Genomic DNA, 15,539 nt, shown 5'->3' with positions numbered 1-15,539 from the left:
GGAGCGCCGCCGCGCTTCCCAAGCGGCGCACTTATCCAGTGTGCCACCGGGCCGGCCCCGATTAATTGTATTTTGAGAGATGGGTTGCTGTTTGTTCTCCTGCCTTCCCTCACAGTTTGTCATTGGGTAGGAATGCTTTGACTTCTTGCAGCATCTTAGGGCAGAGTACATGAGAGATATGCTCTGCGTTGTTGCAGATCCACAGTGTCTTTTGCTGTGGCACGTGTATTGAATTGCGTCTTGGCTGACTCTGGGGTTTGTTAGCAGCAGTCATTTTCTTTTGGTAGTCTGTACATGTGATCAGTTGTCTTCTGGTTTGTGTTTTGCTCCTTAAAAGTCTGATGCTCATCTAGTTTGCTTGCATTTCTAAGTAACTTGTCCTTCTTGCTCAGATGTTTGTAAAATTTTCTTTTTCTTTAGAATTCCACAGTTTCTCCAGCATGTGTCCAGTTTTTGTCTTTTCATTAATTTTGCTTGAGACTTGCTAAGCCCTTTGTGTTTGTATGTCTAAGTCCCTCGGGATGAAGGAAGTTTGCCTCTGTTGCTGGTGCTTTACTTTTTGTCTGTTCTCCGCCCCGCCCCCCCCCCGCATGTTGGATCCCTGGATCTGTCCTCTGGGCTGGATCTGTCCTCTGGGCTTTGGCATTTCCCTTTAAGGTTTCCATCTCCTTGTATTTTGCTCTGTTTTTTTTTTTTTTTTTTCCTTTTTGTCTTTTTTCGTGACCGGCAACGGATCGCAACCCTCAGTGTCGCGCCCGTACCGGACCGGGACCTGCAACGGGATCGCAACCCTCGGTGTTGCGTCTGCACCTCGCTCAGCCAGTGAGCGGGAACCGGTCTGTATGTGGGATCCGAACCCTCGGCAGGAGCGCCACTGCGCTCCCAAGTGGCACACTGTAGCAGTGCGCCACCGGGCCGGCCCGTATTTTGCTCTGTTTTAACGTTCTTCCACTTGATCTTTTAAGCTGGAACTCTTCATTCCCACTTTTCCTGAGGTTCATCTCGTCTGTGTCATTGTGCATCTATCCTACTATATTGGGCACTCAGCTTGGCCTCTCTCTTTCTGCCCAAGGGTCTCCCTCTCTCCCTTTACCCCCTTGTTAGGTGTGGTGGGCCTTTCTCTGCTTGCTCCTGGCTTTGTCAGATCTCCAGGGTGGGTGACCCATTGGGTGGTGAAAGACAGCAGCTTCCACTTTTATGAATCAGCTAGGAGCAACACGTCCAGGGGACTGAACTCTCAGGCACAGAGAGGCTGCCCTTCTGCTTTTGGGACCCTGGGTTCAAGGGACAGCCTCCCCCAACCTTGGGACTGGAGGCCACCTACATGGCCCCCACCAGGCCATGCAGGGCCAACAGGCTCACTGGGGCCCTTCAGTCCTTATCCGTGGAGAGAGTTGAAGGAGTCAGGGATATGATTCCTCAAATCCCTGCCTCCTGCCCTATCTTTGGGAAGTCTACATGGGAAGAATGGGCTGTCAGTTTTTCTTTTCAGATAAGTTCAGTAGTGTAGCTCCTTATCCTTTTCTAGGGTATAATTATCTAACTTAGTATGCATGAGTTAGGGGCTGGCTGGTTAGCTCAGTTGGTTGGAGCATGGTACTGGTAACACCACAGGTCCAGGGTTCAGATCCTCATACTAGCCAGCTGTAAAAAAAAAAAAGATATGTCAGCTTTAGGTACTGACCTTTAAAAGAAGAAACATCTTTATTCTGATTATAAGTAATATCTGCTTGTTGTAAAAATTCAACACTGCAGAAATGTGAAAAGTGAAAGTCCCATAGTACCCCACATAACAATAACAACAACAACAATAATAATAGCAAATTATGGACAGGTTTTTAGCCTTCCAGACTTTTTTATGCATGTAACTATTTTTTTTTTTTTTTTACAAAAACGGGACTGTGTTATATATATACTGTTCAGTGATCCGACCTTTTCACTTAACACTATATCATGGATATTTCTCTGTTGGTTCATATAGACCACTTCTTTACAAGTAGATGTATGGTATTTACTATAAGGATGGGCTGTAATTTATTTAGCCAATTCTCTATTGAAGAGCAGTAGGTTACTGCTATGCTTTTTCTTAATTAAAAATACGGCTGTGGGGCCGGCCCGGTGGCGCACTGCTATAGTGCGCCGCTTGGGAAGTGTGGTGGCGCTCCCGCCGAGGGTTCGGATCCCACATACAGACCGGCCGCTCACTGGCTGAGCGAGGGGCGGGAGCAACACCGAGGGTTGCGATCCCGTGGCCGGTCCCGGTCCGGTGCGGGCGCGACACTGAGGGTTGCGATCCGTTGCCGGTCACGAAAAAAGACAAAAAGGAAAAAAAAAAATACGGCTGTGCTCAGTTAGTTAGAGCGTGGTGTTATAACACCAACGACAAGGGTTCGGATCCCCACACTGGCCATCTATGAAAAAAACTGACTGTGGATATCCCCATGCGTATATATCCTTTTGTACCAATCTGTTTATTTTCGAGGGATCGATTCCTACAAGAATTTTTATTCAATTAAAATACATATACATTTTAAATTATGGTGAACATTGCCCCCCACAGTTGCAGTAGTGTGTATCACCACCAACACCCTCCCCCCTCGTAAGTATTAGCAGCCTTTGCTAGTCTGGTGGGCAAACTTCCTTGTTGTTTTAATGCATTGTTCTTATTGGTGAGGCTCATCTTCACTTTGTGGGGTGACAGCGTGTGTGTGTTGCCCATTTTGTCCTTTCCTTTACATTTAGGACACTTTGGTGACACCACTTTGCAGGAGAAGGTCATGTGTGTAAAGTGCTCAGTGTTTGTGCCCAGTTGGTTTTACTTTGGTTGGTAAAACCCTTCACTGTTTGGAATGGACGTAAAAGTTGCTCTTCTGATGCCAAGGGCTAGAGCTCTCCTTTCTGTGTTTGAAGCGATGTTAAACCTTGAGTCAGTTAGCATGTTGACCCTAACACTGAGAGCAGCTGTTGAGTGTCTGCTGTACTTGGAGCATGCCGGTGGGTGCTGTGGAAGTGACAGTGTAGACAGCGGTGAGGTGGAAACAGTTGGGAGAATGCNCCACTTTGCAGGAGAAGGTCATGTGTGTAAAGTGCTCAGTGTTTGTGCCCAGTTGGTTTTAGTTTGGTTGGTAAAACCCTTCACTGTTTGGAATGGACGTAAAAGTTGCTCTTCTGATGCCAAGGGCTAGAGCTCTCCTTTCTGTGTTTGAAGCAATGTTAAACCTTGAGTCAGTTAGCATGTTGACCCTAACACTGAGAGCAGCTGTTGAGTGTCTGCTGTACTTGGAGCATGCCGGTGGGTGCTGTGGAAGTGACAGTGTAGACAGCGGTGAGGTGGAAACAGTTGGGAGAATGCACGGTCTCTTGTTTTTCCTGGGTGGTCCTGTCTGCCTCTGCTGACTGTTCAGCTCTTTACCTGGAACCAGCGTGTTACAGGGAGACTGTGGTCACTTGAGCTGGAGTTTGACTCTCCTGAAATACTACAAAGGTTTTATGTAAAAGATTGACTTTGCTAATTCTGATTCATGGTTATTGAACACTTATTGAGCATCTGCTGGATGTTGGGTTTGTGTTGTGTGCTTCATGTCTGTATATGTTATTGATAATTCGTGTCGGTATTATGTCTCTGAATTTTTATTGATAACCTATTAATTATTAATCAAGGTGTGCTTGCCTTATTCTCAGAAGTTTTTGACTCTAAGTATCTTTTTTAGGTACACTGGAGCCCCATATTTTGCAGCAATCTCAGCTCTCAAAGTGGTATGTTTATTTAAAACTTCTTTATTGGGATTTTTCTAGTTGGATTATTTTAATATGATTAAAGCAAATGTTTTCTGATAGAAATCTAAATAACATTTTATGCTAATAATAGGTAATAAAAACACCATTAAATCTAACCTGACTTCCTGTGCAATGACAAAGTAACTTGAATTGAAACTTATTTTTTTAAACATTTAAGTTTTATTCATATCACACTTCACCAGAATGATGCTGGGATACCTCTTTAGTTCCTAGCTTAAGCAATTGATGCTTTTGAAACATGGCAGTGTCTCAGGCATTTCATCAGGTCCTCACGGCTCAGCAGAGCAGTGACTGTGGAGTGGGTTGGGCTCTGGGGCCATGGCACTTCATGTGAACCATAGGGAGGATGGCCCAGTCCAGCTGGTCTGGGCTGGTGTTGTGTGGCTTTGGCTCTGGCTCTGAGGTGGCAGCAGAAGTCTGACTTGACTTTCTGGGCATTTTCTTAGGCTCCTTTTCCTTTTCCTAAGCCACTGAGCTGTGACCTAACTACTGTACTTTATGTGTAGTAACTACAGAGTCTCTTGAGTGGTTGGACATCACGTGTCTTGCTAGGTGGGTGCCCATCATGCCTGAAGCCACTGTGCTGCCTGTGGAGTGAGTCCCAAGCTGAGTCAGCCTCTTGTGCTTGTTTCTCAGGGTGCAGATTTATCCCACGTGTTCTGTGCCAGGGAGGCCGCGCCTGTGATCAAGTCCTACAGCCCAGAACTGATTGTCCACCCAGTTCTGTGAGTCAGCCTGCGTGAGGGCTTCTCTTTCCTTGCAGCAACTTTGCTCAGTCATGTAGCGTTTTACACTGGCACTGAGAGCATCTGTTAAGTGTCTGGGTACTCAGTGTTGGTCAGTGGGTGCTGTCAGAAGGAGTAAGAACACTGTAGTGAGTCCGTTGTTCTGTGGCCAGAATAAGATGAACATGGACAGTTGATACGGCGAGAGAAGAGACCTGGGCACCAGCCTGATGGGCTCCAGACTGGTGGCCATCTTCATGTGTACTCTGTCCCGTCAGGAGTGGCTGGAGAGTCCGAGGTCCAGAGGAGGTCTGTGGCCTGTGTGTGGACAGGGCTGCTTATGGCAGAAAACAGTGGACCTTCCAGGCAGTAACAAGACCCTTCGTGTGTTCTGGGTTTGGTGAGGTCAGCATTGAGCCAAGCAAACTTCTGCTCTCGTGGGGCTCCCCCAGAGCAGCCCTGTGCATAGAACTTCCAGCAGCACAGATAATGCCTTTCAGGTAAAACCCTGAGACACGTGGGGGTGGGGGGCTTCCACACACAGGGAGGAGCCATCACCGAGCTCAGGGTGGGTGCTGTGGATATGTTGGGGTGACCAGAGAGGCTCAGGGCCACAGGCATGGGGTCATGCTAAAATGCACAGGGGAAGGGCAGGGCCCAGTTGGTGTGATAAAAGGCTACTGTGGGGGCTAGGCTCTTGGGGCGGGGCTAGAGGCTCTTGTAAGGATCCTGGTGTGATAGGTAAGTGGTCCAGTCAGAATGGCAAGAAGGGATCTGATTCTGGGTATATTTGGAAAGTAGAGCCCCAGGATTTGCTGGCAGATTGGATGGAAAAGGCAAGTGGCCCAGATGCCACTATGAGTTTGGTCTGAGTGAGTTGTCATTTAACGTGATGGGAAGTGGGGGGTAGATTTGAGTGGGGATGAAGATCAGGATTTGGGTTTGGGGGGTGTTTTTGGTTACCTGCTATACGCCCAAGTGGACTTGGCTAGTAGGTGTTGGATAGAAGTGGAGCATCAGAGAAGGCCTCGATTTGGGAGTCATTAGATGTGGATGGTGTTTAAAGCCAGGAGCTGAGGACGAGGTGAAGGAGTGAGAGTAGGCAGGGGTCCCGCACTCAGATGGCTGGGAGCAGAGTGAAAGCAGGAGGGGTGTTCCAGAGTCGAGTGATACAGCGGTCTGCAGACAGTTCTAGAAGGGCCCAAGCCACTGTAGCTTAGCTCAAGATGAGGACTGGTGGGAGCACAGGGCACACAAGACTTACAGAGCAGGTTCTAAGAGTCTTAAGAGCAGAGGCTGGACAGGAGGGCGGGGTGGAAACCAGCAGAACTCTGTCTTACTCTGAACCAAGATGAGGACTGGTGGGAGCACAGGGCACACAAGACTTACAGAGCAGGTTCTAAGAGTCTAAGAGCAGAGGCTGGACAGGAGGGCGGGGTGGAAACCAGCAGAACTCTGTCTTACTCTGAATGAGGGTATCGTCAGTGCTACGACGGGCTCAGTGGCTTGAGTCTTAGATAACTTGTCAGGTGTGTCTTTGTTTATAAGTATACAGAATATCCTTTATACCTACAAGTATATGTGGTGGAAACAAAACTGGTTAATTTTAGAGGACGAAGATAATTTTGATATTAGCCATAGTGTCTTATTCTAACTTATTTTAAATGCTGAAAGATAGGTATCTAAACTGGGACATTAAAAAAAAATAAACCAGTTTATGGAGATTAAGATAGATAAATGCAGTGTGGGGTCTGGATTGGATCCTAGAATGGGAAAAGGACATGGGTGGGAACCGGTGAAATCTGAAAAATTAATTAATAGTATTGAACCAATGTTTACTTCTTAGTTGTGATAATCTGGGTATGTGAGATGTTGATGTGAGGGAAGGCTGGGGAAATGTATGTGAGAACTTTCTGTACTGTTTTTGCAAATTTTCTGTAAGTCTAAATTACTTTTTAAAAATAAAATGTTTTAAAAAGTAAATAAATGTTTAAGCATACCTTTCTGTTCTTCTTTTCCTTGCTTAGTGACAGCCCTGATGCCGTTCATGAGGTGGAAAAGTGGCTCCCTCGATTGCATGTCCTTGTCATAGGACCTGGCTTAGGCAGAGATGACACTCTTTTAGAAAACGTCAAGGTAACGTATGTGATTTCTGAACACGCCTTTCACAAAAGACTAAACTCTTAAACGTCTCATTCAGGAAATGGGAGAACTCTTGCAGATACCTCTCTTCTATGTGTCTCCCACTGCTTTGGATTTAAAAGTTTTCTTTAATAAAAATTCTCTAAACAAAGAAAAGGAGAGCACTGTGGAGACTGGGAAGGCAGTGACAAGAAAGACGCTGACTGATGTCCATGGGGAGCTGGGAGGTGCCCTGCCGGGAGCTGGGAGCCTCCCTCTGGAATGGGCAGCTGCAACCAGAAAGCATGGGGGGTGGGCAGCTGTGGGTTCCTTTCAGAAGAGCGAGCTGAGAGAAGAGCAAGTGGTTAGGGAGCCAGCAGTGTACATTCAGGGCATGTAATCTGAGCTACAGTCAAACACAGTGGAACAGTAGCTCCAGGTGACACACAGCACACAGAGGCCTGTAGGATTCTTGTGTTTTCCAGGGGACATGGAATTAGCATGGGGGTGCAAGTCGTTTGTCAGACAGCACTGTTCAGAACTTTGAACGTCTTTACCGCTTGCTGAGAAGACGTGGTCAAGGTTCAGGAGTGCTATAACCTTCACTAGTGTTGTTCAGGGGGAGGAGCTGTCAGGGGAATCCCATTGTAAACAGCAGACCTGCCCAATGGGCTGTGCTGCTCTGTGCTGGCTTTCCGTCTGGGGGTGCAGAGTGCGTTGATTGTCCTCTGCACCGCAGGGGTGCAGCCTCTATATGTAACAGAAGATCTGCTGGCGGTGATCATGCCACTTTTCTGGATGGTTTGTAGAGGCCAAGGGGGTTTCCTTCCAGGATGGAGCCATAATGTTTGGTCCTGAAAAGCCTCATGACGATGGCAGTTAACCTCTGGGCCCGCATGGTGATAACAGAGCAGGGCTCACAACACATCTTTTGACATCTCATATCCTCATCCTTTGATACCCTTAAGGTCCTTGATTCTTAGATCTTGGCGAATATTTATTGCTCCATATCTTGGTGTGGGTATAGATAGGTTCTGTACTGGCAACTACAAGATTCAGGCTGGGGCATCCTCAGTGGGAGCCTGTGAGGCAGTAGGATTCAGTCAGAGCTGATCATGCCACCTGCAGTGTGATCGGCACAGAGACGTCAGGTCCAACTGTAGTCTGCTTCAAGAAACCATTAGGGTTTTTGGGAACATAGTGGGGATGGAGGCGTCCGTAGGTCTATAGCTGCAAGGCAACCCCGAGTTGAGGCTTGCCTGCCTGCCCCTCCTGTGAGACTACCCGATGGAGTCTGCCCTGCACAGCAGCCCTTCCCGGCAGTCCTGCTTCCTGAGGTGCTGAAATAAGAGGTGATGATTACAGGGTGGAAAAACGAAAACAAGAGGGATCGGACGAATTTAAGGTGAAAAAAGCTAGAGTTCTCTGTGCTTTAGGTCCTTTTCTCTGTAAATTTAGGTTCATAATTTAAAAATTTATACCTTAGGAAAAAATACTCTCTACAGTGTGGAAATGTGAAGGATGGGAAGTGAGGGTGTGCCCCACCGCTCTTCCAGCCCAGACTCCAGAGGTCACATTTGGAATTTTATTTTTGATTCTTTTCCCTGCCATGCATGTAAAATAGCATTCACAGCCACATGGCTTACTAGCATTTATTGAGCGTTTCCCATGTTCCAGCTGGTGCAGACCTGCATTCTGCTGCCCCCTTACCAGCTCCCTGCGCAGTCCTGGCATGTAGCAGCACTTAATGGGTGTTTTCTGAGCGAGCTCATTATCTGATGTAGTCTTGAAAACAACCCTACAGAAGTCTGTTCTTGCCTTCGTTTTTCAAATCGAATCCCAGAGAAATTAAATTATATCCCCAAGGTGGTCTTATAGAAGTAAGTTGCTGAGGTGTTTATCTTTTTCTTTTAAAAAACAACATTATTGAGGTACAATTTACCAGTCATGCAAATCACCCATTTAAAGTATACAATTGAGTGGTTTCTAGTATATTCATGGAGTTGTGCAATCATCAGCACAACTGATTTTAGAACATTTTCTCACCCCAAAAAGAAACCCCATACCCGTTAGCATTTGCTCCCTGTTCCCCTCAATCTTCCCAGCCTCTGGCAGCCACTGATCTACTTTTGTCTGCTTGGGTTTGCCTGTTCTGGACTCGTATGCGTGGGATCATACAATGTGTGCAGCGCTTGACTGTTTTATTCACTCAGCATCATTTCATATTCATAGTTCTTCCACATTGTAGCACGTATTAGACCTTCGTTCCTTTTTATGTCTGTTTAATATTCCATTGTACAGATAGACCACATTTGGTTTGAGTCATTAGATGGACAGTTGGTTTGTTTTCTCTTCTTGGCTATTACGAATAATGCTGCTGTGATCGTTCCTTTATGTTCCTTTTCTTATAGACATGTGTTCTCATTTCTCTTGGGTGTATGGTGGGGAGTGGGATTCTCATTTGGAGGAACTGCCACTGTTTTCCATGGTGGCTGCACTGTTTACCTTCCCGCTGGCAGCGTGTGGGGGTTCTGATTCTCTACATTGTCCCCAGCTCTTGTTAGTGTCTGTCATTTTAATTAGTAGCCATCCCAGTTGGTGTGCAGTGGTGTCTGTTGGGGTTTTGTAATGGTTAATGACGTTGGGCGTCTTTTCATGTGCCTCTTAAAGGCTCCAACTCTCACTACCCTTACATTTGGCAGTTAAATTGTAACATGAGTTTTGGAGGTGACAGACATTTAAAATTTAAACCATGGCAGAGGTGATGGCCTTGTTGCTCAGCGTAGTTTTCTTTCCTGGCAGGGCATTTTGGAAGCATCAAAGGCCAGGGGTATCCCCATCGTTGTGGACGCGGTGAGTATGGCCTCTCCTCTTCTCACGGCTCCGGGCCCTCGGAGGCCTGTCTAGTGAGTGCACATCCTTGTTCTCTGCAGGATGGCCTGTGGCTGGTTACTCAGCAGCCAGCCCTTATCCAAGGCTACAAGAATGCTGTTCTAACTCCCAACCACATGGAGTTTGGCAGACTGCACAAAGCCGTGGTGAGTTATGGGCCACCTGAAAGGGGGGATGCAAGCCCCTTGTCCTGAGCAGGGAGCGAGGGATGGCTCTGTGGTTCTGCCTAGCTCGTTCCTATGGACACATCTCTGCAGGGACACAGACTTGCATGACAGTGGATATGTTTCACATAGATTCCAAGATGCACTTTTTAAAAAATTTTGGCGGTTGTCCAGTACAGGGATCTGAACACTTGACCTTGGCATTACAACATGGTGCTCTAACCAGTGGAGCTGATCATTTAGCCCCCCAAGATGCACATTTTTCACATGCTAACGTGTGACCTTACGTTTCATGGTGTATCTTTTAGATGAGTGCATCACTGATTGGATGATGTGGTGGACTTGGAGCAGGCAGGGGCTGTGGGGTCAGCCAGCCCTTCCTGCTGTGTCCTCTGGCAGATCGCTTCCTGGTCCTGCCCTATCTAGTTCTCAAATATGTATGGTGGTGGCATCTGCTTCATAAAGTGTGTGAGGGCGAAATGAATGTAGAGCTCTGAGTCCTTACATAAGTGTCCCATAGTGTCCCGTAAGTGTCAGCTCTCACTAGTATTTGGATGTGTGTGACTTCTGCAACCCTTTTAGAACCCAGCCTGGGGTAGTATTCCTTTCCCTTTGTCTCTCCAGGTAGAGCACAGGCTCTAGAGCAAGCACCAGTGTCCGCTCCGCTTGGAGGACTTGCTACAGGTGATGCCCTGGGCTTCCTACCTTCTTGCCTTTAGCAGATGCCCAGGGGCACCTTTAGACAGATAGGACAGGGCTCTTCATCCTGTCACGTGCGTAGCAGGCTATTTTTACATGTCTAAGGCAGGCTTTGGTTTTTCTGGAGTTGTCTTGCTATGTCGTAGCTTGGAGGTCCTGTGGACAGTGCTGATCAACGTGCAACTGTGCTGAGTCTCAGCCAGGCCCTGGGGAACGTGACTGTGGTCCGGAAAGGAGAGCACGACATGATCTCTGATGGCCAACAGGGTGAGTGGTGGCTTTCCTCTGCCTCAGTCCACTCGGGGCCAGTTGGTGGGTGCCATTTCAGCCCTGGGTCAGTCATTTCCATGTGTGTCAGCGCCTGTTGGTCAGCACCAGCTTGGTCAGTGTGGCCACGCCAGGTGCAGGCCCCAGATGGTCTCTGTGCACACGTGTTCACTGTGTTCAGCACAAAGGGACTTCCTGATGAACTTGTCAACCACAACTTCTCGAAAGTTCATATTTGTTTTACTTCTCACTATTTTGCACAGGGAAGTGATAGTGTTGAGAGAGATGTCTCAAGCCTTAATTCCTGGTTGTAGACCATACCCATTGGCTACATTTCCGTAAATGATTTATAAGCAGCAGCCCAGTGGGTACGTGCCCGCAATAACAGGAGATGCTGGTCCCGGGCCAGGGTCCCCACCTGCTGCCTCTGTTTGCCTGTGGCTTCCATACAGTTATTTGAATATTTTACTGCACTTTGTTCTATTTTATAAAAATACTGGAAAGTGAGAGCTGACAGTAGTAGTGGATCACTGGGTGCTGAATGTGGCGAGTCCCATTCCCACAGGATCCTGTGGACTGCTCAGCAGGACAGTGAGAGCAGAGCCAGGTGCTGAGAGCCGGCGTCCACGCCATCTCCCCAGCAGAGGCACAGCTGAAGACACATGGAAGTCCTCCCTCCATTCAGATCTGGTCACAGCACTACCACGGAGATAATTTAATACAAGGGGCTCCTAACAAGAAATGGAGTTGCCTAGGAGATACCTGAAATCAGCACAAGAGAGTGCGAAGGCACATGTGGGCATGTGTGTGTACACGTGCACACTCAAATACAGCCTCATCAGCACAGTCAGTGCTGTCAAGTTCACACACAGCTGGGGCCAGGAAGTGCAACTGAGTGTCCTCGGAGGGACTCTGAGTCCTTTGAAATGAGCTTCTGTTATTACCGGAGGGCTTTCTCTGACTTACACACTCACAGAAAGTAACACGTGATTTTCAAAACGTTTTCCAAAGAAAGAAAATTCTAACATGCTCGGGCATAAATGAATTTGTGATGGTTAGCAGAGGCCTCTGCTCAGGGTAGTGCTGAATGCTGTTGGCAGGCCACATAAGGACAACTTCAAAGTGTGAGATATAGAATAGGGCCATCGTCCTGGGAGCTGGGCCTCAGGAGTCAGGAGGACCAAGGTGTCCCTGTGACATTCTTAGCTGTGCTCCTCTGGAGCTTGTCCTCAGTGGCTCTGGTAGTTGTAGGTGGCTCCACTGGCCATCTCATGCAGGCTGTCCTGGGGCCGCCTGGCCTCTGTGTGCCTGATTTTCCTCTTCCCTAAAACAGAGGCTGCCTCAAATCCTTGCTAGGACCAAGCAGGGAAGAACCGTAGGTGGTACAGAGTGCGCATCGAGGAGATGTGTGGCAGAGCACTGGTGACCATGCTCACGTCTGCCCCAACCTCTGCTCTGTCTCTGCACAGTGCTTGTATGCAGCCACAAAGGCAGCAACCGCAGGTGTGGCGGGCAAGGAGACCTCCTGTCGGGCTCCCTGGGTGTCCTGGTGCACTGGGCACTCCTGGCTGGACCCGAGAAAACAAATGGGTATGACTACATCTTCCTTTTTCCTACGAATCATTTCATTTTGTAAGCTATTTCAGTAGCTCACGCATTTGAGAAGTAGTCCCTTGAAACATTCCAAATAAACTCTCAGTGTTACATCAGAGACGTCCCAGGGCAGAGGCTAGTCCTCTCCACGGAAGCTTCTATGGGCCCCGTGCCCAGCAGTTGCTGCAGATGGGGCCTGGGGCATCAGTGGTCTTCAGAGCTCTCCAGTTAATTCTCATGTGTAGCCAAGGTCGAGAACACCTTCTAGCAAGTTCAGTGCTTTACCCTGTACAACAGGCTGAAGGTGTGGCTACCTCAGGCATTGGTCTTTAAAGATGTGAATTGTCTTTAAGAGGCAGTGGAATTCTAAGATACGGGCTCTAGGCCTGGTTCTGTTGTCAGACAACTCTGTGAACTAAGGCAGTTCCTGTACCCCTGTGAGCCTCAGTTTCTCTTCTGTAGACCCATCATGGTACCTGTAAGTTATGGCCTCTCATGCTGGGTTGGTACACCCCAGCCTCTAGAAGGTGAGCTTGTCCAGCAGCCTTCCCTACCACCTATTGGGACATAGTTGGGATGGTGATGTCTCAGCACACCTGAACACGAGCACCAGTGCCATGGATTAAACTGGGCATGTCCCATGGATTTGAAAGCCACAGGGCGGAGTCTCATGTTAACTCCACTGAGAAAAGGTACAGAGGGCTGTTCCATTCTCTCCCTGTCCTCCCCAGGATGTGTGGCATTGGTAGCCAGAGTCTGTGTTCTCAGACATCCCTCCACATCCTGGAAGGACTGAAGAGCACTGTGACATTACACATGACCTGCAGCATGCGTCTGCTCTTGACCATGGCCCTCTGTCAGGCCTGTCAGTATCCGAGGGGGAGTGGTTATTACAGCTGTGGTAAAGCCACCTTCTCCCCAGACATACCAGGCTTGCAGTTGCCAAGTTGGGGTCCCAAGGCTAAAACAGGAGTCAGAGCCTGCAGCGGCGTGTCCCCAGCGGCTGCTTGCTGACGCCTCTTCCCTTCCAGGTTCAGCCCTCTCATGGTGGCCGCATTCGGTGCCTGCTCTCTCACAAGGCAGTGTAACCAGCAAGCCTTCCAGAAGCACAGCCGCGCCACCACCACCACCGACATGATCGCTGAGGTGGGAGCCGCGTTCAGCAAACTCTTTGAACCCTGAGCCAGCACAAGCAGGAAGAAAAGGGGCACTAGTGAAGGAGGAAACTGCACTTGTAGTGGGAAAACCCACTTCCACACAGGGGTCTGCGAGGTTAAGTCCAGCATAAATTGGTTGAAGTAGAGAATTTAAGAATTTGGAATATAGCAGTCTTTGGGTAAACTAACATGTAGTTGGGGTATTATGATGACACTGAACAAAGTATTCCTGAACTTTGTATAGTTTCTCAGCACTGACTGGGAAGAAAAAAATGAGGAGAATCCCATGAGAATGAAAAATTCTTCCAGCAGCTCAACTGAATTTCTTGTCTTACTCCAAGATCAGCAGATTTGTTTTTAGTCTGTACTTATTTCTTCTCCTCTCTCTACTGATGTGCACATTTTTCTTTGTACGGATGGTTTTCTTAGAGTGGCCTGAGGCTTCCTTGTTCTCTGGTTGTTTCTCTGGCTTGCCTGGTTCCCTGAACAGTCTCTCACCCTTGCTCATGGCTCTTGGGGGACGTCCTGATCAGACACTGCCCCACGTGGACTCTGCTCTTTAAAACTAGTTGTCAACTTTCAAGATTGTTTAAAAAATGGTTGCTGCTGTTATTTCACATCTAACTCTAGAACCTTCACTATCTACATGTGAACTTTTCTGCAAAACCTGTGCCATGGACATTTTTCCTTTGGAGAACTACATTTAAATCCTGGTAACTATTAAAAGATTTGGTTTATTTAAATGTAGAGTTTTGTATTGTTTTCTTAAACAGCTAAAACCCACCTTTCAACTGTCCTAAGTTAGGATATCATCAGATACTAGGGATATAAAAATACATAATACTATCCACCTGTCTATCTGTTATCTATCACCAGTGTTTTCCAATATTGCTACGATGAAGTAATTTGAAAAGTAAGCCTGAAACAGCCACTTCTTTCCATAGGAAATAAAATTTAGTGAAGTCACAGGGACCATTCTTATGTTTTCTGTTAAGTTTTTGCTCTGAAGTAGTACAGAATCCCTTGCTTAAAGGAGAGATGGGGAGTACACCCAAGCAGTCGGGGACTGGTATTTTTTTAATGGTATTTTTTCTTCCCTGTTCTTTTACAAACCCGCGTGTACTCACTAGCTCCAGGTGAAGACGTGCTCTGTGACCAGGGTAGCAATGTGCAAGTGTTTGGGTGGTCAGATGAGGTGGCAGGCCATCAGGGGGACAGTCTGCCTCCCCAGCACTGCATGGCCCTGTTGGGATGTCCTGTTGTAAGGAGCTCCTGGGAATCTTTCCTCTGCCCTAATTGGCGCAGTGGGTAACTTCTGGATGGGTTTTTCATCTGTGGAGCAGGATGCCAGTGGCTGCAGCATTGTGAAGTTTGCATGATACAGTAAACCAGGCCACGCCATCATACCTGCTGCCAGCCCGACAGTAACAGACAGAAGCAGAGGCCTGGCCCAGGATCTGCCACCTAGGAAGTCAGGGCCACCTGTGTACTGCCTGTTGGTGTGACCGCTGTGGTGCCCATCCCGTTACGAAGGTGAGGAAGTGGAGAGCAAGGCCAGGCACTTTCTGGAGCCCACTGCATGCTGCAGCCCTCCCGCCCGTTCACAGGAGTCCTGCCTGTGTCACACCTCCCTGGGTCTTGCACTCCTGACTCCTCCAGAACTAGCCTTTCACAGCCACAGCAGCCCAAGCTCATTGCTACCCTGCCTAGACCAAGAAAGTCGGGTGGTGCATATACGGCTGTCAGGATAAGGACTGCTGCAGCGTGGCTCAGGCCATGCCCTCTGCTGGTCTATGGTGAACATTACTACCTTTGCCACCAGAGAGACAAGTGTAGAGGATACCATGGGGTAGGGGGTCTCCATGATGAGCACTGCTGAGCATTTGCAATATGGGGCGTTTCCCTGTGCTTTAGACCCAGCAGGGCCACAGCCACATCCCAGGCAACTCCCAGGCCTGCTGCCCACAGGGCCACCCTCCTGACCCTCCTCCAGGCCAGTGCAGGCGGCCTCTCTAGGCTCATGCTGTTCTCTGTTCTTCCTGTGCTGGCTGGTCCTTGGGTTCAGGGGCCACTGGTTTCCTCACAAGAGTGCTGGCTGACTTGACTTCTCTGAATACTAGCCA

General features: G+C 48.2%; 1 protein-coding gene across 6 annotated transcripts in view; it reads left to right on the top strand.

Annotated features, from left to right (window-relative positions):
• CARKD (carbohydrate kinase domain containing) overlaps window positions 1-15,539 on the top strand; it is a 29,219-nt gene that overhangs the window by 3,627 nt on the left and 10,053 nt on the right. For 2 of the 6 annotated variants that reach the window (XM_008564481.1, XM_008564486.1), the window contains exons 3-11: window positions 3,711-3,756; window positions 4,435-4,523; window positions 4,802-5,023; window positions 6,551-6,659; window positions 9,447-9,497; window positions 9,578-9,682; window positions 10,546-10,666; window positions 12,136-12,256; window positions 13,291-14,163. In XM_008564481.1, coding sequence (XP_008562703.1) covers window positions 3,711-3,756; window positions 4,435-4,523; window positions 4,802-5,023; window positions 6,551-6,659; window positions 9,447-9,497; window positions 9,578-9,682; window positions 10,546-10,666; window positions 12,136-12,256; window positions 13,291-13,441 — 1,015 coding nt within the window. In that variant the 3' untranslated portion in view covers window positions 13,442-14,163. Of the gene's footprint in view, window positions 1-3,710; window positions 3,757-4,434; window positions 4,524-4,801; window positions 5,024-6,550; window positions 6,660-9,446; window positions 9,498-9,577; window positions 9,683-10,545; window positions 10,667-12,135; window positions 12,257-13,290; window positions 14,164-15,539 lie in introns of those variants that run through there. The other 4 variants (XM_008564506.1, XM_008564499.1, XM_008564494.1 and 1 more) reach the window with 3 other exon arrangements.

The sequence above is a fragment of the Galeopterus variegatus genome, unplaced genomic scaffold (assembly GCF_000696425.1).
Source record: "Galeopterus variegatus unplaced genomic scaffold, G_variegatus-3.0.2 Scaffold187, whole genome shotgun sequence".
In the NCBI taxonomy this organism is placed as follows: domain Eukaryota; kingdom Metazoa; phylum Chordata; class Mammalia; order Dermoptera; family Cynocephalidae; genus Galeopterus; species Galeopterus variegatus.
Note: the sequence above shows the minus strand (reverse complement) of the source record. Positions and strands in the feature narration are given on the sequence as shown.